Source organism: Natrix helvetica, assembly GCF_964273705.1.
Source record: "Natrix helvetica genome assembly, chromosome: 3".
Taxonomy (NCBI): domain Eukaryota; kingdom Metazoa; phylum Chordata; class Lepidosauria; order Squamata; family Natricidae; genus Natrix; species Natrix helvetica.
Genome location: NC_138549.1, coordinates 169,332,772 through 169,356,983, shown reverse-complemented (window position 1 = coordinate 169,356,983; position 24,212 = coordinate 169,332,772). Strand labels below are relative to the sequence as shown.

Sequence of the window (24,212 nt, the reverse complement as noted above, 5' to 3'; positions counted from 1 at the left end):
GGGGAAAACCAGGAAGCTTTCAGATTTGGGTTTTCCCAGATGTGCCAACATGGCTCTCTTAATCAATTGGAACTTTGAGGAGACTTTTGCCTTGGACTCTGATTTACTTTGGGATGCTGTTTGGAACCCTGACACATAAATGCTTAGTGAACAGCATATTGTCTAGATCAATTTTATGTATGTATGTATGTATATATGTATGTATGTATGTATATATATTAATACTTTTCCCACTCCTAATTTCTACCTCTGCTATACAACCATTTATAAAACAAGTCCCATGTTCAAAAATACTCTGTAGCTTCTTTTTCTTTTATTTTTAGTGTCAATCTGTCCATATCTGCAAAATCTTTTTTTTTTAATTACATCCTCTTCCTAGAGGCCTTGAATTTGACCCCCTTGGAATAGAAGATCTCCAAGGTCTCTTCCACGCTGTTATTCTGCTTTCGGTTAACTCTAATGTTGATTGAGCAATCATGTCATCAAGTCACAATCAACTCTTAGTGACTACATAGATTTTCTCCAGGATACTCTGTCCCCAACCTGTTCCTTCAGATCTTCTCATGGGACACCTAAACATCAATCAATCAATCAGAAGCTGTCCTTCTGAACCCCATTTTCAACCCAGATTTTTCCATTCTTTGAGCAAAATACAACCCCGAAAGATTTGTTGCATTTAGCTATTGAGCATCTTATTAATAGATTCTTAAAAATTACTTATTTATTAATAATTTATTAATAATAATTTAACTATGAATGAACACATTGATTTATTAATAAATAAATTATTGATTATAATTTCTTAATAATCTAAGTTATAAAAGAGACTGGACAACCATTTGTCTGAAATGGTACAGGGTCTCCTGCTTGAGCAGGGGGTTGGACTAGAAGACCTCCAAGGCCCCTTCCAGCTCTATTATTCTATGTTCTCTGAAAAGATTCCAGTAACATAAACAGTAATTACCATTCACAATATTTCACATTTGATGGGGAAAAAAACATCTCAACTTTTTATTTAAGTAACACTTGGCTTTGCTAAGATTTGTCTCCATTCTTCGGGCAGATGAAATTCAGCAAGAACTGAAAAAATGTTCCATGTCCTGACACTGAAACCTCCCGTTTTCATAAGGCGAAATCCGTGTGTCCGTAGGGGACACTAAAAGGGGGCTTGAAGGAGATAATTACCATATTTTTCAGACTATAAGACGCACTGGTGTATAATACGCACCAAGTTTTTGAAGGAAAAAATGTTTTGTCCTCCCCGGCCCCCAGGAAGACTCTGCAGGCTTCAGCAGGGCTGGGGGGAGGCAAAACCTCCTCTGTTTTTGTGAAAAAAGGGCAGAAAACGGGCCATTTTGTGCAAAAACAGGGGCATTTTTGCCTTCCTCCAGCCCTGCTGAAGCCTGCAGAGTGCTCCTGGGGGCTGAGGGAAGGCAAAAATGCCTCCATGTTTGCAAAAAAACAGCCCATTTTTTGCAAAAATGGGATGCGGGAACAGAGCTTTGGGAGGCCAAAAAATGGCTGTATTCGGTGTATAAGACGCACCAACATACAATACAATACAATGTAATACAATACAATAGTAGAGTTGGAAGGGACCTTGGAGGTCTTCTAGTCCAACCCCCTGCCTAGGCAGGAAACCCTATACCGTTTCAGACAAATAGCTATCCAACATCTTCTTAAAGACTTCCAGTGTTGGGCATTCACAACTTCTGGAGGTTCATTTCCACTCTCTTTTTTTGGGGGGGGGGGAAGGTGCGTCTTAGAAAAATACGGTATTCAATAGCTGCAAAAAGCACAACCAAGGCAGGAGTGAGAAACCTGTGCTCTTAGCAGCTTTTGCCCACATGATGAGACATGCTGGAAAATGTAGTCTGTTGATATCTATAGGACCATCGGCTGCCCACCCCTGCTGGAATGAATCCTGCAAACAGTTCAATGATGAAAAGACACTGGATTAATATATCTTTCCTCTTTATAACAGATAATACAACTTTTAACTCTTGTCGAGTCACATTTTTTTTCCCACTGACTGCAACAACATCACTGACCACTGCTGGTAGAGTCAGCTGGAGAAACACAGAATGGTATTGGAATCGGGAACCTCAAATAGAGCAAGCTGGTTTGGAACCAAATACGTAGATGCCATTTTTAGTTTTCGAGTACAGAGAGATCGATAGGACCGTCCTATGTCTGGAAGACCCAAGATCATCGCAATAGCATCTCTCGGTGTTTAGCAATATGAGAAGCTCACCCCCACTCATGGAACCTAGCTTCCAAATATCTATAACCTTTCTTCCTCTTTTTCCAACCATTAATAAACACACAAGAGGGTGAATTTTTAATACTGTGCTAATTTTTCATCCCGAACGAATATAAGCACGGATAAGAAACGGAATTCCCGTGAGAATGTAAAGCTTAAGCTAAAGCAGCTTTGTAGATGTATCGGATAACGTCTGCCCATACTTCAAATCTAACAGATCTGCGGGGCAACGGTTGCAGAAGGTTGACCTAGAGATGCAACTGACAGATCCAAGGTTCTCATCTCTTGATGTCTTCCAACCTTCTCTTTCATACGAACTTTGAATCTGGATGAAGCTGTTCTTCCGGCAATCAGAATGACGATTCTGGTGGGCATACTCTGGACTTTTTATGCTGTCCAGATCTATTAGACTTCCCAGGAGGAAGCCCAAGATAGCTGCTTCATGTCTCATTCATGATATCAGAGGAAGATGAGAACATGGAGTTGCTTTAATGGATAGGATATGGATTACAATCCTAAAACCGTAGGACTTTGCATAATCTGCTCACTCACTCTCCATTAGGTTGTATTTTGTTCTGGCATATCATTCTAGTGGTTTAGAAGGCCACCATTGTTGACAATGGCGTTGGCCACTGAGGTGACAAGATTTGTAACTTAAAACATCTGAATGACTTCGGGCTATGAAAAACCGATGAGCTATATTGTTGGTAACTGGCCAATCCTCCATCCCATTGTTTTTTAAGAGAACTGGTCCAACATTATCGTACAGGTGTCCATAATTGTAACATGGGTATGGATGTTCACCTGTATGGAGATACACTAGAACGATATGCCAATAATTCATGGGTTTGCACAATTTCACAGGAGGCCTCAAGGGAAGGAGGAGACCTTGCTGGTCTCAATGGAAATCTGATGAGTTCCTTGCCGTTCTTTTGTTCATTGTGTAAGGAGTCTACAACCAGAACTCTGCCAAACTTTGACATGTGTACATCGCCTGAAATGCACAGCTAAATAATGATGAGATCTATCTATACATCCAAAGAAAAGAAAAGAAAGGAAACCCATCATCAAGGAGTCCTAAAATTATAGAACAGTGCAGCTCAGACTAAGTCTGGGATTTTCTGTGTCCCTGGGTCCCTCACAATGACTGCTTCAAAACATACGTTAGAATTCCAGATGTTTTTGTTGCAGTCCAGGGGATCACCATGAACGTTGGAAAAAATAATTTGTGTGTGTGTGTGTGTGTGTGGTGGGAGAGAGGATGGGAGAATCTTTGCATTTCCTATCACGCAGGAAGATAACCAGGAGTAAGCTCTACCCCTAGTTGCATATTTTGGGAGTGTGCCTGCGATGTAACGATGTTTTGCTGCAAAAGACACTGCAGCCAGAGTCAGCATATTTAAACTGCTCCTAAGGCAGGGGTGAAATGCTACCGGTTCGCCCGAACTGGTAGTAAAAATGTTACTTGTTCGCCCAAATCGGTAGTAAAAAAAATGCTACCCGTTCAGGTGAACTGGTTTTTCCGATGATCAGCTGTGACACGCCATTCCCCACCCTCGCTGTTCGCTTACCTTTGCAGGCGAGCTCACACTGCTACCGAACCGGTAGCAAAGGTGAGTGGATTTCACCCCTCTCCTAAGGTCATCTCACACAAGGGACCCCGGTCTCTCCAGGTATACTGGATTTCTATCATTGCCAACTAGAATAGCCAATATGGGTCCAATGTTGGTTAGAACACCGATACATGGGGGTGGGGATTACCCCCCTGTGGGATAATGGAGGAATAGCACCCAATCAAAGAGGTGAAACACACACCAACCACGTGGGAGGAAAAGGTTAGGAGATGGCTAGCAAATCTGGAGTTAACCAGTGAACGCTTGGACTTTCGTCATTCCATAGCTAGTATGTTTTTCCTGGAATTCTGCTTTTCATTCTCCATTCCAAAATCTTGACGTTTCCCTCCAAGTCTGCTGATGTGTTTATAAATCGGTGTAGGCTGGATCCAGGTCCATCCTATGAGCTTCTCCAAAGATGAGGAACGTGCAAAGACCAAGGGCATTCACGACGGCCACAAGATTGAAAACAGACACCCAGGAGCCTGTGTTTTCGATGAGGTGTCCAGCTAGGTACACACAAATGACACCTGGGTGCAGAGGGAAAACACAAAAGTGAGTGCACTCTCTCTCTCTTTTCTTTTAAACAATCTTGTTTCAACCCAGAGATTCTTATTTTGGGCTATTCCGTTGACAACCAACAGGTTTAGATTACTACAACTCACCCCACCTGGGGCTGCCCTTGGAGACTACCCAGAAACTGCAATAAGTGCAGAATATAGTTGCTTATCCATTAATGGGAGCAGTCTAATATTGTCCCATTGTCACAGCGGTACCACAAGAGTTGCAGGATTGGGCGGTTGGTTTCTGGGTACAATTCAGGGGGTTGGTTAGAGCCGATACAGCTTGGGGGTTCGGTTATCTTCAAGAACATTTACTCCACCTAGAACAGGGTTTCCCAACCTTGGCCATTTTAAGACCTGTGGACTTCAACTCCCAGAATTCCCCAGCCAGCATACTAATAATAAGTTGTACAGCTAATAAAAGGAAGGGAAAAAGATTAAAGGGGTGAATAATAATATTGCAGCCACACCCTATGGGTTAATATACATCAGGTGTCCACTTCGGATCCGACCAATGGGGCCATCCTGGAAAACGTCTACCCATGTCTACCCAATGCGAAGAGGAAACATCGGACCAGCGAATCTTCGGCCCAGCTGCCCAATGAGAAGAGGAAACATGCTAGCAGTTTGGGGAGCAAGCTGGCCATGCCCACCCAGCTGACCACGCCCACCCAGCTGGCCATGTTCAGTGCGTGATGTCAAGATGGCCACGCCCTCCCAGTCAGCTACACCCACTCAGCCCCCCGAGGTCAACCATAGCCCCGATGTGGCCCTTAATGAATTTGAGTTTGACACCCCTGATATACCTACACTTGGGGGGGGGGATTCCCTTAGTAGTCAGCTTGTTATTTCCTAAACTAATTCCATAGTCCATCCAGTTGGTCCTAAGGATACAAATATAGCTGAGAAGCCATTAGGGGAATGATGAATTGCCTGAAACACCATAACATACCCAGTAAAGCTCCACCTGTGTTTGCCACACCTAAGGAAAGATGAAGAAAGAAGGTGATGTGTAAATTCAAAAAGTATTTGATGTCCTTCCACTCATATCTTTTCTCTCATCTCTGCCTCCATCAAGGACACCGCCATCTCCCTGAGACTTTGAATAGTTTCTTCCTCTCAATCAAAAGGAAAATTTATCCTTCTACTTCTTCTGGGAATTACTTCTCTTCCCCTTTTTTATCAGGGCGTTTCCTCGAATGGTTATAATTCCTCTCCTTTTGGCCCTACAAATAGTCCTGAATCTTTTTTGCTGCCCTCAAGCCATCCCTGGTAATCTATACACTGTTAAAACTCTCTTGTCTGCTTGTGACCTTCAATTGAGGGATAAGGTGTATCACAAGAGCAGCAATTTTTGAATCCATTGTTTGGCCAACACAAAAAGAATTGTGTTTCGCCAGCTCTTTTCACTCAAATCCCTCTGATTAAAATCATCAGATGAGAAAGGATGTTTCTCTATGATGTATTTATTTATTTAGTTTATTCCTTTATTTAGTTTGCCACTCATGTACAAGATAACGGAAATAAGAATAAACATAAATAAGAACACAGGAAATGGGTACAAATAAATGGGGACAGTAGGACAGGGACATTAGACACGCTGAAGCGCTTACGCACACCCCTATTGACCTCTTAGGAAAGGGGTAAGGTCAACAGGAGACAGTTTGAGATTGAAGCTGTGGGGGTTTGAGGATGTAACAATGGAGTCAGGTAGCGCATTCCAGGCATTGACCACTCAGCTGCTGAAGTCGTATTTAATACAATAGCAGAGTTGGAAGGGACCTTGGAGGTCTTCTAGTCCAACCCCCTTCCTAGGCAGGAAACCCTATTCCGTTTCAGACAAATGGCTATCCAACATCTTCTTAAAGACTTCCAGTGTTGGGGCATTCACAACTTCTGGAGGCAAGCTGTTCCACTGATTAATTGTTCTGTCAGGAAATTTCTCCTCAGTTCTAAGTTGCTTCTCTCCTTGATTAGTTTCCACCCATTGCATCTTCAGGTGCTTTGGAGAAGAGCTTGACTCCCTCTTCTTTGTGGCAACCCCTGAGATATTGGAAGACTGCTATCATGTCTCCCCTAGTCCTTCTTTTCATTAAACTTCCTGCAACCGTTCTTCATTTGTTTTAGCCTCCAGTTCCCTAATCCTCTTTGTTGCTCTACTCTGCACTCTTTCTAGAGTCTCCACAACTTTTCTACATCTTTTCTACATGGTGACCAAAACTGGATGCCGTATTCCAAGTGTGGCCTTACCAAGGCATTATAAAGTGACATTAACACTTCACGTGATCTTGATTCTATCCCTCTGTTGATGTAGCCTAGAACTGTGTTGGCTTTTTTGGCAGCTGCTGCACACAGTTGGCTCCTATTTAAATGGTTGTCCACTCAGACTCCAAGATCCCTTTCACGGTTACTACTGTTGAGCAAGGTACCACCTATACTGTACCTGTGCATTTTGCTTTTTGTTCCCTAAATGTAGAACCTTACTCTTTTCATTTTCTGCAATCGAGTTTGGAGCGATTTACCTTGAGTTTATATCTATTGTTGGCCTGTGTATTATTGCAGTTGAAGCTGAAGTAGTCACTGACAGGTAGGACATTGTAGCAGATAATTTTGTGTACTACGCTTAGGTCAGACCATAGGCGGCGTAGTTCTAGGTTGTCCAAGCCTAAAATTTAGAGCCTGGTGACCTAAGGTATTCTGTGATGAGCAGAGGAGTGGAGGACTCTTCTTGTGAAATACCCCTGGACTTGTGTTAATGTCCGATATACAGTGCGGATTCCAGACAGAAGAGCTGTATTCGAGAATTGGTCTAGCAAAGGTTTTGTATGCCCTAATTTGCAGTACAATATTACTGGAGAAGAAGCTTCACAAGATTAGGTTAACAACTCTTAATGCCTTTTTGGCAATGCTGTTACAGTGATCTCTGGCTCATTGTTTCATTGTTTCCATTCATTCATTCGTTCATTCACACTCTGAAGGAAAATGTGTGTCATTCAGATCTTAAGGCATAATATAAGGAAGGCAGGTGTGTATTCCTTTTGTGGCTTCACACAGAGTAGTTAACTTATTCATGCCCCCTAATTATTCTCGGCCCATGATAATTACCGACCAAGATGTCTAAAGGATTGTTTTAATGGTTCCAATAATCTGTGCTAATCCGGATTTTCAAAGAAAGTCATAACCTTTGCAATTACAAAAAAAAAATGGTTTCAAGGCTAAATGATGATCCCTTTCTGGCAATTTTGCCTTCAGATGGTGTTTTGTGGTGATATCATTATGGTGATTTTTCCTGACTGGGTCCAAACCAAGGATCTCAGAAACAGCTAACGGAATACAATACAATACAATAGCAGAGTTGTAAGGGACCTTGGAGGTCTTCTAGTCCAACCCCCTGCCTAGGCAGGAAACCCTACACCACTTCAGACAAATGGCCATCCAACATCTTCTTAAAGACTTCCAGTGTTGGGGCTTTCACAACTTCTGGACGCAAGTTGTTCCACTGATTAATTGTTCTGTCAGGAAATTTCTCCTCAGTTCTAAATTGCTTCTCTCTTTGATTAGTTTCCACCCATTGCTTCTTGTTCTACCCTCAGGTGCCTTGGAGAATAGTTTGACTCCCTCTTCTTTGTTGCAACCCCTGAGATATTGGAACACTGCTATCATGTCTCCCCTAGTCCTTCTTTTCATTAAACTAGACCTACCCAGTTCCTGCAACCGTTCCTCGTATGTTTTAGTCTCCAGTCCCCTAATCTCTTTGTTGCTCTTCTCTGCACTCTTTCTAGAGTCTCCACATCTTTTCTACATCATAGTGACCAAAACTGAATGCAGTATTCCAAGGCATTATAAAGTGTTAATACCACTTGTATTGTAAGGAACCAGTAGAGATAAAAGATATGTAAATATATAGACAGATACAGTATTTTTCAGAGTATAAGACACACCTTTTTCCCTCAAAAAATAGGCTGAAAATCTGGGTGTGTCTTATACACCGAATACAGCATTTTTTGCCTCCCAAAACCCTGCTTCCTTCACCAAAATGGCCATGCAGAGCTTTTAGGTGTTTTCAGAGTGCTCCTGGAGGCTGAGGAGGACAGAAATGAGCGAAAAACAACCTGTTTTTTGCTCACATTTTCCCCCACCGATGCCCAAGAGCACTCTGAAAGCCTCCAAAAGCTATCCATACCCTTTTTTTTGACAAAAAAACGGGCCCATTTTTGCAAAAAACGGGCCATTTCTTGCTCGTTTTTGGCCCCACGCCCACCCCCTCAGGAGCACTCTACAAGCCTCCTAAAGGCTATTCATGCCCTTTTTTTAAAAAAAAAATCGGCCCGTTTTCATGAAAAACTGGCCCTTTTTGGAAAGTTTGCAGAGTGCAAAAACTTTTTTTTCTTAATTTGCCTCTTCAAAACCTTGGTGCATCTTATCCTCCGGTGCATCTTATACTCTGAAAAATACGGTAGATAGATATAGAGGTATAAGGTATATATGTATAGATAAAAGAAACATAATGGATATTTAAAAGATGTAGAAGTGTTGCAAAGACGATATAAATGTATATTAAAAAAATAAAATAAATAAAAAAATAAATGTTCTGCACATGCGCAGACCTATTTATAGGCAAAATTGCACACACACCAAACTGGAAATAATGCCCGGAAGAAATCCACTCCTGGATGGGAGCCTAATCAGGAATCCCAAGGCATAATCTTTACTGGGAAATTGGAAAAAACATGCCGAAAACGGAAAGCCAATTCCATAATTGTGGCCAGGAAAACTATATGGACACAACCGTAAAGTCCTCAGAGTCCCCTCCTTGACTTGAAATATATAATTTTTGCTCACCGAACAATAAACCCGCACACGAAGGAGCCAGATCCTGAATATTGACTGAGATGCCACTGCAGAAAAAAATAAATAAAGATGTTTTACAACCAAAACTCAATTAGCGGTTAAATTGGCAGCATTTTGGAATGAGTTTAAACATTTGATTGTTGTGTTTGTAGGCCTCTGGGTTGAGTACCTTTGTAGCAGGAAGTATGTAGCTTTCCTTAACTCAAAAGAAGTTTAATCTTAATTATCGTGCTACCAATGGCCCTGAGACCTTTTGCTATTTCTAATTATCACTGATAATTTATACTACTAATACGCCTCTTGTTTCTCTCTTTGTCACCTTCAATTGGGTGAAATGATGCATGATAGGCCAACAATTTTTGAATCAAAGTATCTCAAATGGGCTACTTTAAAGGATCCAAAATCCATTGCTCCCTTGGGATTTTCAAGGATCTCCAGACCACTTGTATTGAGAACATTGTAGCCAATGCAGCAAAGTTGCAGTCAGCTGCAGTCATGTGGTCGTGATTTGTGCCACTTCCTGCTGGCTTTCCACAAAGAAACACAATGGGGAAGCCAGCAGGAAGTCGGAGCTCGCTCCTGCTGCCAATGCTTTTATGTCCGTTCAAGATCAGAAAGATCTTCGGTTTAAGGTAAGGATATATCTCTGAAATGATGTCCCAACAAGTCAGGGAGATGAATAGTTGTCTGACACATCTATTCATCTCACTAGCTTCACTAGCAGTGGTGGCTCTTCTGTCCCAAGGACCGGCCCATGGATTTCCACTGCTCTCCTTTCCTCTGCCTTATGCACATCCACACATCAGGCACTGGACTCAGTTCCTCTTCCTCAACAGCCACCTCCAGACCTGGAGGCTGTTGACTCTCCATCTGAGGGCTGACGGATGACCAAGGCTCTGCTCTTCCCCCCCCCCTCTCTCTGCCAGTTCCATTCCCTCTTCCCCGCAGACCTCTCAAATTACCTTGATGCTGACCCTGATTCCCACACTGCCCCCTCCTCTGATTCAGCTGCTGGAGGGGGCGGTGGTCAACAGGCTACAACCAGAGGTGGTATTCAGCAGGTTCTGACCAGTTCTGGAGAACCAGTAATGGAAATTTTAGTAGTTCGGAGAACCGGTAAATACTACCTCTGGCTGTCCCTGCCCCCATCTATTCTCTTCCTCCCGAGTCCCAGCAGATCGGGAGGAAATGGGGATTTTGCAGTAACCTTCCCCTGGAGTGGGGAGGAAATTGGGATTTTACAGTATCCTTCCCCTGCCACGCCCACCAAGCCACGCCCACAGAACTGGTAGTAAAAAAATTTGATTTCTACCACTGATGCAGAAGTGCTGATAATACATCTGGGACAGTAGTATTCAGCCAGTTCTGACCGGTTCTCACGAACCACTAGTGGAAATTTTGAGTAGTTTGAAGAATCAGCAAATACCACCTCTGGCTGGCCCTACTCCCATCTATTCTCTTCCTCCCGAGACCCAGCTGATCGGGAGGAAATGGGGATTTTGCAGTAACCTTCCCCTGCCACGCCTACCAAGCCACACCCACAGAACTGGTAGTGAAAAATTTGAATCCCAACACTGGCCACAACAATATACCTATGTTTTTCAAACTTGGAAATTTTAACACGCATGGACTTCAACTCCCAGAATTCCCCAGCAAACATGCTTTAGATTTAGAAGTTGTGGTGTTTACCTGTGGTTGAAAGTCTGAAGTCCAATGCTGGCTGAGGCGAAGGCTACTGCTTGGCAAAAGGTGGTGGAGTAACCTATCCCTAAGGCGAAAAGACTGGATACCCCGGATCCGATGACCTCAAAGGAAATCAAAAGACAGAATTTTGGTTAATATACAGGTTATTACTTACTATATATATGTAGAGAGAGTATAGATCTATTTCAACCTATTTAGGTCTCATCAGCTAGCCATACCCTTACTGGGAATCGAACCAGGGCTGTATTGCATATTAGGCCAATGTAATTGCCACTAAGCCACAGGCTCTCTTCCTTATCAGCTAGGCCAGGGAAATAGGTATGTATTTGTGTTACAACCCCTGGTATGCCCAAATATGGGAGGGAGCTCACTACTCCCCCTTTCTGTCCTTCGGCTCATTACAGAGGACCATCCAGGCAGAAAACCATATTTTTATTTTTAATGTTGCCTTTTTATATTTGTGTTGTATTTGTGCTGATAAATAAATAAAGGAAGACTAGTATAGATCTATTTCAAGCTATTTAGCTCTCATCAGCTTCAAATCCCAGTAAGGGTATGGCTAGCTGATGAGAGCTAAATAGCTTGAAATAGATCTATACTAGTCTCCCTTTATTTATTTATCAGCACAAATACAACACAAATAGGAATAATCTTAAAGACTGAACATAAGTTAAATCTAACAATCTAATACCGGTAAATAACTTCCCAAGCACCAAAGCATCCAGCACAGTATAATGCAGAAGAGATTAAAACAGGTAGCTTGAGCCCAAAATTTCTGCTGCAAAGTGGGACAGTTGTTAAGTGCATTTGCCCCATTTTACAACCTTTCCTGACCCAAGAATGCCCTATGAGTTAAATAACTAAGAATACCAAAATATCCCAAGGGCTCCGTATCATTGGCACCCATGGAGATGTAGGCCTTTCATTCGTTCTCTGTAACAATATTGAAATATTTTCTCCCCCTTACCTGCATACATTTGCGAGCAATGATCGGTTTGCATCCTGAAAACAGAAAGAGAAACCATCAGCCAATCAGGACAGACCCATTTTTCTTTACTAGAGGGAGGAGGATAGATTGCCAGCAATTTTGGTTGGCCACACAATTTGCAACCGGCTTTTTTAAAAAAAGAAATAAAGCACCTATGTTTAAAGTTGGGTTAAAAACATAAAAACTTCAGTATTTCTATTCCGTTTTTTTTGGGGGGGGGGGGGAAACCAATGGATTGATCATGTGCCGCTAAATCCGTGTTGATTCTTAGCTACCATATAGATAGACTTTCTCTCCGGATTGATTTAAAAACAAAAAAGGAAAATAATTCTGGCAGGTGCAATAACTAGGGCTGTGTATCCTTTTTAGAGATGTGGTTGCTTAAAGAACTCTTGAGCTTTGCCAGATTTATACCCGCTGCATATTTTGATGGAGCAATTGTGGAACTGCATGGGAAGTGTTGCAAAGCTTTAGTGAAACCCATGTCTAATTCTCCTTTGCCTTTAGTATATGTCATATCCTACCTTGAATCTACCCTTCCTCACCCCAGTAAGAAGCAACACTTGGCACACTTTGAAGCACCCAAAAAGTAAATATTAAGGAGAGAAACCTTAAACCACCGCAAACCAACCATATTTTCCCCCAACCCTGAACAGGAACAGCATGTCGCTGTTGTGTCGTGAATTGGACAACACAGAATTAAAGGAACCAAGGATAAAATACCTTGACTGATACATTGATCGGAGAGGAATCCAGCAAACAAACTGGTTGGAATTGCCACCAGCCAAGGAATTACATTAAAAATCCAGCCCTGGAAAAAAAAAGATACCACAGAAATAAGTATCTGTAGAGGTGCATGCTAAGAAAAGAATCAGCTATAAGGGTTTAAAGCAGGGGTCAGAGATGGTATTCAGCTGATTTGGACAAGTTTGGGCGAACCGGTAGCTCTGGCAATCGGTTGGCCCCTCCCACCCGTATCCGCCCTATCCTGTCCTTTATTTATACAATAATACAATAGTAGAGTTGGAAGGGACCTTGGAGGTCTTCTAGTCCAACCCCCTGCCTAGGCAGGAAACCCTATACCGTTTCAGACAGATGGCTATCCAACATCTTCTTAAAGACTTCCAGTGTTGGGGCATTCACGACTTCTGGAGGCAATTTCTGTTCCACTGATTCATTGTTCTAAATGTCAGGAAATTTCTCCTAAGTTCTAAGTTGCTTCTCTCCTTGATTAGTTTCCACCCATTGCTTCTTGTTCTGTCCTCAGGTGCCTTGGAGAATAGTTTGACTCCCTCTTCTTTGTGGCAACCCCTGAGATATTGGAACACTGCAATCATGTCTCCCCTAGTCCTTCTTTCTCTTAAGCTAAACATACCCAGTTCCTGCAACCGTTCTTCATATATTTTAGTCTCCAGTCCCCTAATCATCAGTCCCCTAATCATTTCCTGCTTTCTAGCTCATCTCAATCATGCGGCTCAGCTGATGCCCCCCCCCCCCACCTCACTGTTCTACTTAACGTTGCTGACTTGGAAGTTAAGCAGCTGAGCTTCCAAATTCTCCATTTTCAGCCCTGCAGGCAATGGCTTTAGGCACAGGTGCGCGCAAAGGGTGCACTCACCGAACCACTTGTTAAACATCCTACCAGTGTCAGGGATGTCCAACCTTGGCAACTTTTAAGACTTGTGGCTGTCTCAATTCCCAATTCTGGGAATTGAAGTCCGCAAATCTTACAGTTGCCAAGGTTGGACACTCCTCCTTTAAAGCATTAACTGGGTTGATATAAAGTAACACCAAATCGTTTCTAATTCCTATGGATCGTGGATTTTCTTCCTGAGCCCCTATCCCTTAACCTGGTTAAGGTCTTCTAATGGTGCACTTGTAGGCAGTTATCACCCAGCCCTCTCCCATAAATAAATAAATAAATAAATTACAAATCCCAGTAAGGGTATGGCTAGCTGATGAGAGCTAATTAGCTCGAAATAGATCTATACTAGTCTCCCTTTATTTATTTATCAGTACAAATACAACACACACACACACACACAAACACACACATAATATATATATATATATATATATATATATATATATATATATATATATATATATATATATATATATATATATATATATATATATATATATATATATATATATTTGTTTTCGTAGATTTATATATATCCTAGGAAATACTGAAAAGGCAGAAAATTTCTCTGGATGTAAAAAAGGAAGAAACATATTATAAAGACAGAATAGCTCCCTGTTGCTTCCTGTCCATCCCCCTTTGTCAATGAGCCATTAAAGCCTGAGCTAGTTCACTTTACATAATAAAGAGTTTTCCCCTTCAGCTCCAGGGGGATGGGATTAAGGCATGATAATATTGGCCCTTTACCCAACTCACCACATGGCATCTGAGAACTCAACCAAACCAGGATTCAAAACGCAGCCTAGAGAATTGCCCCTGCATGGTCCCATGGGAGTCTGACAACCAATTAGAAGACAAGCTCAAGATCAAAGGCCAGAGAGGGCATAAAACCAGGGACTCAGCATCTCAGCCCTTCCTTCTCTTCTTCTCCACCAACATTGAAGCATGTGATCACCTTTTCTGTTCAGGACTCAAGCCATGCGGTCCTGTCCACCATTAAAACCATCTTTCCAAGCAGCCTCCATGTCTCCAGTGTCTTTTTCCCCACTTGGAGCCGAACCCAGAAGGACATTTCTTCCAACACACTCATCGCTCCTCTAATGGAGTCCATTCACTTTGCTGTTGGTTTGTCCTCTTCTCTTCTCTTCCACTTTTCTCAACATCAGAACTTCCTCCAGAGAGTCGGGTCTTTACATAATGTGTCCAAAGCAGAAGTGGGTTGCTCCCGGTTCAGCCGAACCGGTAGTGGAATTGGGTCGCAGAACCGGCAGCAACCCAGGCCTGCCATGCCCCCGAACCCGTTCTCTCGCCGCCATTTTGTTTTCTAGTAACTGCACGTGCACAGTTTACTGTAAATTGTTCTACGCATGCATGAAGAACAATTTACATTGAACAGCGCACGAACGCAGGGGTTGCAAGCCGTTAGTAAAACCGGCAGCAACCCACCCTTGGGCCAAAGTACCGGTAGGACAATTTGATTTTGGTCATTTGTGCCTCAATTATGAATTCTGTTGATTTATTCGTTGAGGGTAGAACAAGAAGCAATGGGTGGAAACTAATCAAGGAGAGAAGCAACTTAGAATTAACGAAGAATTTCCTGACAGTGAGAACAATTAATCAGTGGAACAGAAGTTGCCTCCAGAAGTTGTGAATGCCCCAACACTGGAAGACTTTAAGATGATGTTGGATAGCCATTTGTCTGAAATGGTATAGGGTTTCCTGCCTAGGCAGGGGGTTGGACTAGAAGACCTCCAAGGTCCTTTCCAACTCTGCTATTGTATTATTGTATCCATTACAGCGGTGGGTTGCAGGTGGTACGCCGTGGTATGGGCATACTGGAGCTTGCGTGGAGCACTGGATACCATTCCGGCACGGTGCTCCAGAGACCCTGCCCGCCCGGCAGAGCTCCATACCTATCTTTTAAGGCTTCTGCGCTTCCGCGCATGTGCATGGCACATACAGCACCTGTGCGACGCTCTGCGGAGCAGCTGGAGCATCGCAGAGGCCCACAGAGGCGCTAAGACGCCTGTGCGTGTTGCTCACGTCTACTTCGATACCGCCAGGTCCGTTCCAACCGTACTGGTTGGAACAGGATCCGGAACTCACCACTGATCCATTCCTTTGCGGTTGTTAAGTGAATCTGGCTTCCCCCTTGACTTTGCTTGTGAGATGGTCGCAAAAGGGAAATCACATCAGCCAGGGACATTGCAGCCATCCTAAAGAGGAGTCAGTTGCCAAGTGCCCCAATTTTCATCACACGGCCATGGGAGAATGCTGCAATGGTCGTAAGTGTGAAAAATGGTCATAAGTCACTTTTTTCCAGTGCCCTTGTAATTTTGGTCCCTTAATGAACTGTTGGTAAGTCAAGGGCTTGTAAATGAAATAATTAAAATACATGCACAAATCAGTGACAGAGGGCAAATTGTGATAGCTTTTTTTGACCAGGAGCGCTAAAAGTCATTATTCTAATCTAGAAGAACCTGAATTGCTGAAAAGTGGCACATGTATTCATACCGTATGACAAAAAAGGTCATGTCATTTGCCAGTCTGACCACTAGGGGGTGCTACTCCACCACAACAAGGCTTGCTATCCAAATTTCAATTTACAGTGTCTTCATGCTTTACTAATCTTAAGTAGAGGCAAAGTAGAGGCAAACTCCTGAAAATCATTTGCCCAGTTTTCACCACTGACATTTATGTCAGGGTGCCCAGGGTGCCATAAAAAGGAAGGCAACTCTGAACACAAGATGCTTTTAATCGATCGGAATAAAGCTGGAAGGGACCTTGGAGGTCTTCTAGTCCAGCCCCTTGCTCAAGCAGGAGACTCTACCATTTCAACAAGTGACTGTCCAGTTTTTCCTTTAAAAACCTCCAGTGATGAAGAGGCTACAACTTCTGAAGGCAAGCTGTTCCACTGGTTAATTGCCCTCACTCAGGGGTGGGTTTCAAATTTTTTTACTACCTGTTTGGTGGGCGTGGCTAGATGGGCGCATGGGACTGAGTGGGTGTGGCTAACTTGATATCACTCATGCACACTCAGTCACATGACCCCCTCATCAAGCCATGCCCACCCAAACGGTGGTGAAAGGTTTTGACAGGGCCTAAGCTAAGGGAGCGACTGCAAACTACCCAGTAAGAATTTTTTGCCAGGAATATATTATCATATGTGGTGGACGTGTAGGGAAGCAAAAAGCTATTGGGTTAAAATACAAATATGGTTAAACAAAATGATACATCAGCCCTTAGAGTTTAAGCCAGAGGTATTCTTATTGGGGATTCTACCAGAGAAATATAGCAAAGAACATTCATATTTGATTGTACAAATCATAACAGCAGCTAGAACTGAATTTGCACAAAATTGGAAAGCAGACAAAATCCCATCGGAAGGGGAGGTAATAAAGACGATTGGGCAATGATAATAATGTATACAATGTGTAGTGTTTTGATAAGTAATAATTGGGTATGAATATTGAATGGTACCCATGAAAGGAAGATTAGAAATCCTTTTGGATTATATATAAAGGTTAATAAAAAAGAACTAAATTGGATACAGTTAAGTCTTGAATATTAGGGGGGAAATGTTATGATACAGGATATAGTTAAATAAAGGAAGGATAATGATAATAACGTATATATATATATATATATATATGTATGGGTACAACATAAGGAAATGGGATTAAATTGTAAACAGTGATTTAGAAAGAAGGATTAGAAAACTTTGTTATTAAATATTATGGATGTTTAGCTAGAATAGGACATAAGGATTCAGTGTTATTGGAGGGTTTTAGAAATAGTAAATGAAATGCCAGTATGTGGTTATGTATTAAATCTTGGTATATTTTGTGATGAAGGACTTTTAAACAATTATCGTCAAATGAAAATGGAGCTATGATGATCGTAACATGTATAAATATCTGAGTTAAAATACTTGAGTTCATATGAATTATGTTTGTTGACTGTGGAAGAGATGCACGAAAGCCTTTTTGTAACCAACTGATACACTTTTTCTACAGTATGTAAAGAAGGATCTGTTGTCTTTGTTTTGAAAATTAAAAATAAAAAAAACTTTTATTAAAAAAAAGAAAATTGGGCAGAAATGAACAGGTTGACATTGAGAATAAAGGACAAAGAGAAATCAGTGTACCACAGGAGATGGGGGGGGGGCGATTTTATGATTGGCTTGAAAAAAAATACAAAGAGAAAGAGAAAGGAATAAAGTATAAAACAAATAACTCGGATGACACATTATTAAATCAGGGGGAGGGGAAATAAGAAAATATGAAAATGTAAACATAGAAGCGGAAAAATGACACGAATTGACAAATGTTAAATAGCAATGATAAGAATGTATCTTTAAGAATGAATTTGGAAGGAAAAATAAAAAAACCTTTTTACAAAAAGAAAAAAGAAAAAGAAGAAAAGGTTTTGTCTGCCCCCAGGAGCACTCTGCAGGTTTCAGGAGGGCCGGGGGAAGCCGAAAACGGCCCCACTTTTGCAAAAAAAAAAAAAAAAAGGCAGAAAATGGGCCGTTTTTCACACAAACAGAGGCATTTTTGCCCTCCCCCAGCCCTGCTGAAGCCTGCAGAGTGCTCCTGGGGGCTGGGGAAGGCAAAAATGCCTCTGTTTTTGTGAAAAACGGTCCATTTCCTGCCCATTTTTTTGCAGGAGGTTGGACTAGAAGATCTCCAAGGTTCCTTCCAGCTCTATCCTGATTGATTGATTCTCTTGAAGAAGGCAAGGTTGACTCCGGGGAGGGGGTGTCGAGGAAACCCTCTTTCCCCGTGTCTCATGAAGGAGATGCGCTTACCTTGGAATCGGGAAAGTTTTCACTGAAGTAGGTGGGTAGCCAGGAGAGCAGAGTGAAGAAAGTGCTCGCTGCACACAACTGCGCCACGATCACCGCCCTGTGGAAATCCATCAGCAGGTTCAGAGGAGGACGGGGCAACATTTTCTCAAGCGCTGTGAAAGGCCCAGGGAGAGCATAGAGGTGGCCCTCGATTCATAACCATGACTGGGCCCCAAATGCCTCTTGCTCATGAGGCGTGTAAGCGAGAGGTGCTGAATTTTATGGTCTTTCCTGCCGGTCGCTTTTACGCAAATTGCGGCATCAATTAAGTGGACCGTGCAGTCGTTGCTGTAATGCAGGGGTGTCCAAACTTGGCAACTTTAAGACTTGTGGACTTCAACTCCCAGAATTCCCCAGCCAGCAGAGCTGGCTGGGGAATTCTGAAAGTTGAAGTCCACAAGTCTTAAAGTTGCCAAGTTTGGACACCCCTGCTGTAATGGCTGTAAGCATGAGGAGAGCTTGGGAGTCCCTTTGTATAGCAGTGTTGTAGCTTCGAACAGCTGCTCCATGAATGGTTGTAAGTGAAGGACTACCTGTATGTGATGTTCCCTCCCTTCCACCCTCCTTCCTTGCTTTCCTTTGTACTCCTTCTTTTTTTCCTATCCGCTTACTTCCATCCTTCTTTCCTCCCTCCCTCCTTTCTTGCTTCTTTCCATCTTCTTTCCTTTTTCCCTCCTTCCTTCCTTCTTCCCTTCCTTCCTCCCTCACTTTCTTCTGTCCTTCCTCCCTCCTTCCTTCCTTCCTTTCTTTTGTCTTCCCCCTTTTTCCTATCTCCCTCCTCCCTCCCTTCCTCCTTCCTTGTTTCCTTTCATCTTTCTCCCTTTTCCTATCTCCCTCCCTCCTTCCTTCCTTCCTTCCTTCCTTCCTTCCTTCCTTCCTTCTTCCCTTCCTTCCTCCCTCACACCCATCTGTTCTTCCTCCCTCCTTCCTTCCTACCCCTTCCTTCTTTTCTTCCTCCCTTCCTTGCTTTCTTTCATCTTTCTCCCTTTTCCTATCTCCCTCCTTCCTTCCTTCTTCCCTTCCTCCCTCCTTCCTTCTTTTCTTCCTCCTTTCCTTGCTTTCTTTCATCTTTCTCCCTTTTCCTATCTCCCTCCTTCCTCCCTCCCTTCCTTTCTTCCTTTTGTCTTCTTCCCTTTTCCTATCTCTCTCTTTCCTTCCTTCCTTCCTTCCTTCCTTCCTTCCTTCCTTCCTTCCTTCCTTCCTTCCTTCCTTCCTTCCTTCCTCCTTCCTTCCTTTCTCCTATCTCCTTCCTTCCTCTCTTCTCCAGAAGGGACGAATAAGCAGGGGAATACAGCCATCAAGACCTCATTCTGATATCACCACAGCCATCCAAAAGAGGGGACTCAAAATTTCCATTAGGGATTTCTTCATTTTCAAGGGAGACAAAGCAGTTTAAGGAATCTGATTATAAAATCCCTGAACTGTGACAGTTGAACAAGTTGGAAATGCTAACAGGACAGAAACTTACCAAACGGGAGGCTTTCTAAATATTTTCCTCCAAGACACTTTGGTGGGTTTGGGGGATAAGGAAAGACCCTTTGCCAAGTCGTGTAGTGAGACTATTATTTCTGCAAAATATAAACAAGTATGTGGTTATAAATACCGTAGGAAAGTACAAAACCCAGGAATTTGGGAGGAGAGATTTTTGCACATCCTGTTATAGGAAGTTAGCATCCACCCCTCAACTAGAAAAATGAAATATTTTAGGAAATATTAAAAGGACAGAAATTTCCCCCTAAAAGGGAGGCAGAAACTGACCCCCCCCCCCGCCTTTGTCAATGGGCCATTAAGGCTTGAGCCAGTCTATTCTATATAACAAAGATCTACCTCCTTCAGGCAGAGCCATAACAGGAATTGCCCAAAACCCTTTCATTATATCATCACCCAGCAACAGCTCAACCAAGCTTGGGACTCAAAAGACAGACAGCCTACAAAGTTAGCTAAGACCCCCGCCCCTTGGGAGTCTGACCACCAATCAGAATACATTTCTTACACAGGAACAGGAAGCTCTAAGGCGGGGCCTAAGAGAGGGTATGAAACTCAGGCACTCTGCCCATTTTTCTTCAAGATCTTCAAGGCATGTGATCCCCTTTCCGCCAAGACCTCAAACCATGTCATCCTGTCCACCATTAAAAACCATCTTTCCAAACAACTGCCATATTTCCAGGGTCTTTCTCCCCACTTGGAACTGAACCCAGATGGGCCTTTCTTCCAACATAACTAAGCAATTTAGCTGGTTGAGCAAGCAACTTAAAATAAAGCCTTAACTGACTATGAAAAAGACATAAAGCCACCGATTTCCTACAACACACTAGGAGATCAGTGTAAATGCACCAGCAGTTAAGAGTCCTGCAATCTTTTAATTTTAGTTCCATAACTAGTAATTACTTTCTGTCGCTGCATCATGTTGAGCAAATCTCCAAAAGGGGATTCCTCTGGATTATCAAAAGCAAGGAGAGCCAGGGTGCGCTCCATCTCCGTCAGACACTCACAAACAGCCTCCCCCGCCCCCCCGGAAGCCCTCTGGAGGTGTCAGGGAAGCTTCCGGACAGCCCCTGAAGCCTTCAGAGCGCTCAAAACGCCTTCGGAGCGCTCAAAACGACCCTCCGAGCGGTTTGCTCGGAGGATCGTTTTGAGCGCTCCGAAGGCTTCAGGGGCTGTCCGGAGGCTTCCCTAACTCCTTCGGAGGGCGTCCAGGGGGGGGGGAAGGCTCTTTTCGCCCTCCCCGGGCTCCTTTAAAGCCTCTGGAGCCTGGGGAGGGCAAAAAATGGCTTTAAAAAAGGGTGAACTCAGCTGGCCAGCGCGAGCATGTGCACTGGCCAGCTGACAGGGCAGCGTCACGCGTGCCATAGGTTCGCCATCACTGGTATAGGATCTCCTGCTTGAGCAGGGGGCTGGATTAGAAGACCTCCAAAGTCCCTTCCAGCTATTCTGGATTGAGTGCTGTCCTATAGATAGGGGGGAAAAATACTTACCCTTTTGTGGCAGGATGAATTTACACATGCAGTAGACCCAGAGCAAGGTAAGCAGGCCTGAAAGATAGAAGACGCTTTCCCATCCATACCAGTCAAGCAGGAGGGAGCCAGCCGCCCCCATCACCAATGTCCTAAAAGGGAGAGAGAGAATTAGGACGGCACACAGAATTGGCAGACCAGAATCTATGTGGCAAGTGGCCAGGCTGAGCCCAAGGGAGGGGTCAAACGCACTATGAGTCTCGTATCTCCCTTCATGCCCACAAGAGATCTAAGTCCTGCCCACCTTGAATTTCAATGACTCTTATCTGCCGCCAATTTGTTTTGACTATTATCAAGAGCCGTGATGGCGCAGTGGTTAGTATGCGCTACTACTGCAAGCTACTTCTGCTGACTGCCAGCTGCCTGCACTTCAGCAGTTCGATCCTGACCGGCTCAAAGTTGACTCAGCCTTCCCTCCTTCTGAGATTGGTAAAATGAGGAGCCAGATGGTTGGGGGCAATAGGCTGACTCTGTAAACCGCTTACAGAGGGCTGTGAAGTACTGTGAAGCCATATATAAGTATAGGTGTAAGGTATATAAGAAGAGGGAGTTCAGTCTCTTCTTGAAAGCCTCCAGTGATGAAGCTCCCAAAACTTCTGAAGGCAAGCTGTTGATTGTTCTCACTGTCAGAAAATTTCTCCTAATTTCTAGGTTGAATTTCTCCTTGATCAGTTTCCATCCATTATTCCCTGTCTGGCCTTAAAGTGCTTTGGAGAATAGTTTGACTCCCTCTTCTTTGTGGTAACCCCTGAGATATTGGAAGACTGCTATCATGTCTCCCCTAGTCCTCCTTTTCATTAAACTAGACATACCCAGTTCCTGCAACCGTTCTTCATATGTTTTAGCCTCCAGTCCCCTAATCATCTTTGTTGCTCTTCTCTGCACTCTTTTCTAGAGTCTCAGCATCCTTTTTATAGTGTGTGAGAAACTCACCCAAACTGAGATCCAGTTCCAACTGTGCTGTAGGTCAATGCTCGTTCACTCTCTTGTACTTTCTGGGAAAGCAGACTAGCCAAGGCGGGAAAATAAACTCCTAATAAAGTGGACAGAGGAACAGGAAACAGAAAGAAATCCCATTACAGGTATTCCTCAACTTGCACAATTCATGAGCCACGGTGGTGCAGTGGTCAAAGTGCAGTACTGCAGGCTACTTCTGCTGACTGCCGGCTGACTGCAATTTGGCAGTTCGAATCTCAACAGGCTCAAGGTTGACTCAGCCTTCCATCCTTCCATCTCATGGGTAAAATGAGAACCCGGATTGTCGGTGGAAATAGGCTGATTCTGTAAACCTCTTAGTGAGGGCTGTAAAAGCACTATGAAGCGGTATATAAGTCTAAGTGTTATTGCTATTTTTGTTCTGAAATGAAAGGAACTGAAATAATAAGAGACCTATTTTAACTAATTATTTTAAGTGCTATTGCTGTGGCTATCACTTTTTGCGACCTTCTGACAAGCAAAGTCAATGGGGAAGTCAGAGTCGCTTAATAGCTTAGCAAGCGCGGTGATTCACTTAACAACTACATCAAGAAAGGTCGTAAAATGGGACAAACCCCACTTAACAACTGTCTCGCTTAGCCACGGAAATTTGGGGCTCAGTTGTGGTCGTAAGTCAAGGACTACCTGTATCCTTTTCCTGTGGCAACAAACTTCTACCGTAGCCAATGCAGTGGATTTAAAATGTTGCGTTATTCCTATGAGCGTGAAATAGCAATAGCCCTTAGACTTATATACCGCTTCACGGTGCTTTCCATCCCTCTCTAAGCGGTTTATAGAGACAGCCTATTTTCCCCGACAATCTGGGCTCTCCTTTTGCCCACCTCGGAAGGATGGAAGGCTGAGTCAACCTTGAGCCAGTCAGGATCGAACTCCCGACAATGGGCAGAGTTAGCCTGCAATCCTGCCTTCTAACCACTCCTCATAATAACAGTCCCCGTTGTTCCAATTCCTCCGGTGAGTCAAGCGTTTGGAAACAGATTGTCTCACCTTGCAATAGTCCCATCAGGAAGCGCGTGAGTGTCATCAGGGTCAGGTGGGCGGAGCTTGAGGCAATGAGCAGGGGCGTGATGGCGGTGATGGTTCCCCAGGCCGAGGCGGAGAGGAGAAGGACTTTCTCCCCTCCTATCCTGAAAGACAGTTAGGATGTTGGTCAACAAGAGCGTTGTCTGCACACCCAAATTGCTTGTTGACCAGTAGTGGGATTCCAAATCATTTCCTACCAGGTCTATGAGAGCGGGCTTAGTGCGTGTCCACAGCATTGAAAGACGGCCCTCAGTGTCAGCGCTGGTGAGCAGAGCTGTTATTTAGCTCAGCTGAGGCGCAGCCATCCGCTCTGGCGCATGAATCAGCTGAGCTAAAAAAACAAGGGAATATAGGACAGGGAACGGCGGGAGCGGGAGGGAAGGGCCAGCCAGAGGTGGTGTTTGCCAGTTCTTCAAACTACTCAAAATTCCCGCTACCGGTTCGCTGGAACCGGTCCGAACCATCTGAATACCACCTCTGTTGTTGACCCTTCCTTGAGGACAGGAGTCTCCCAAACATGGCTGCTTGAAGACTTCTGGACTTCAACTCCCAGAATTCCATGATGGCTGGCTAGGGAATTCTGGGAGTTGAAGTCTAGAAGTCTCACAGTTGTCAGGTTGGGAGACCCCTGGTTTAGTGTCGAGGTTAAAAACAGCGACTGGGCACGACGCAAGGTGCGCGCAGGGCTGAAGAAGCTTCTTGG

General features: G+C 43.6%; 1 protein-coding gene across 1 annotated transcript in view; it reads right to left on the bottom strand.

The window, feature by feature from the left end:
- Positions 1-1,706: 1,706 nt before the first annotated feature.
- SLC17A9 (solute carrier family 17 member 9) overlaps positions 1,707-24,212 on the bottom strand; it is a 39,576-nt gene continuing 17,070 nt past the window's right edge. Inside the window, exons 3-13 of the mRNA XM_081946212.1 lie at positions 23,474-23,613; positions 22,424-22,523; positions 21,452-21,582; positions 19,945-20,044; positions 18,438-18,534; positions 12,706-12,793; positions 11,962-11,996; positions 10,980-11,095; positions 9,282-9,337; positions 5,392-5,421; positions 1,707-4,406 (exon numbers count right to left, since the gene is read on the bottom strand). Of these exons, the coding sequence (XP_081802338.1) occupies positions 4,243-4,406; positions 5,392-5,421; positions 9,282-9,337; positions 10,980-11,095; positions 11,962-11,996; positions 12,706-12,793; positions 18,438-18,534; positions 19,945-20,044; positions 21,452-21,582; positions 22,424-22,523; positions 23,474-23,613 (1,057 nt within the window). The 3' untranslated portion in view covers positions 1,707-4,242. The remainder of the gene's footprint in view (positions 4,407-5,391; positions 5,422-9,281; positions 9,338-10,979; positions 11,096-11,961; positions 11,997-12,705; positions 12,794-18,437; positions 18,535-19,944; positions 20,045-21,451; positions 21,583-22,423; positions 22,524-23,473; positions 23,614-24,212) is intronic.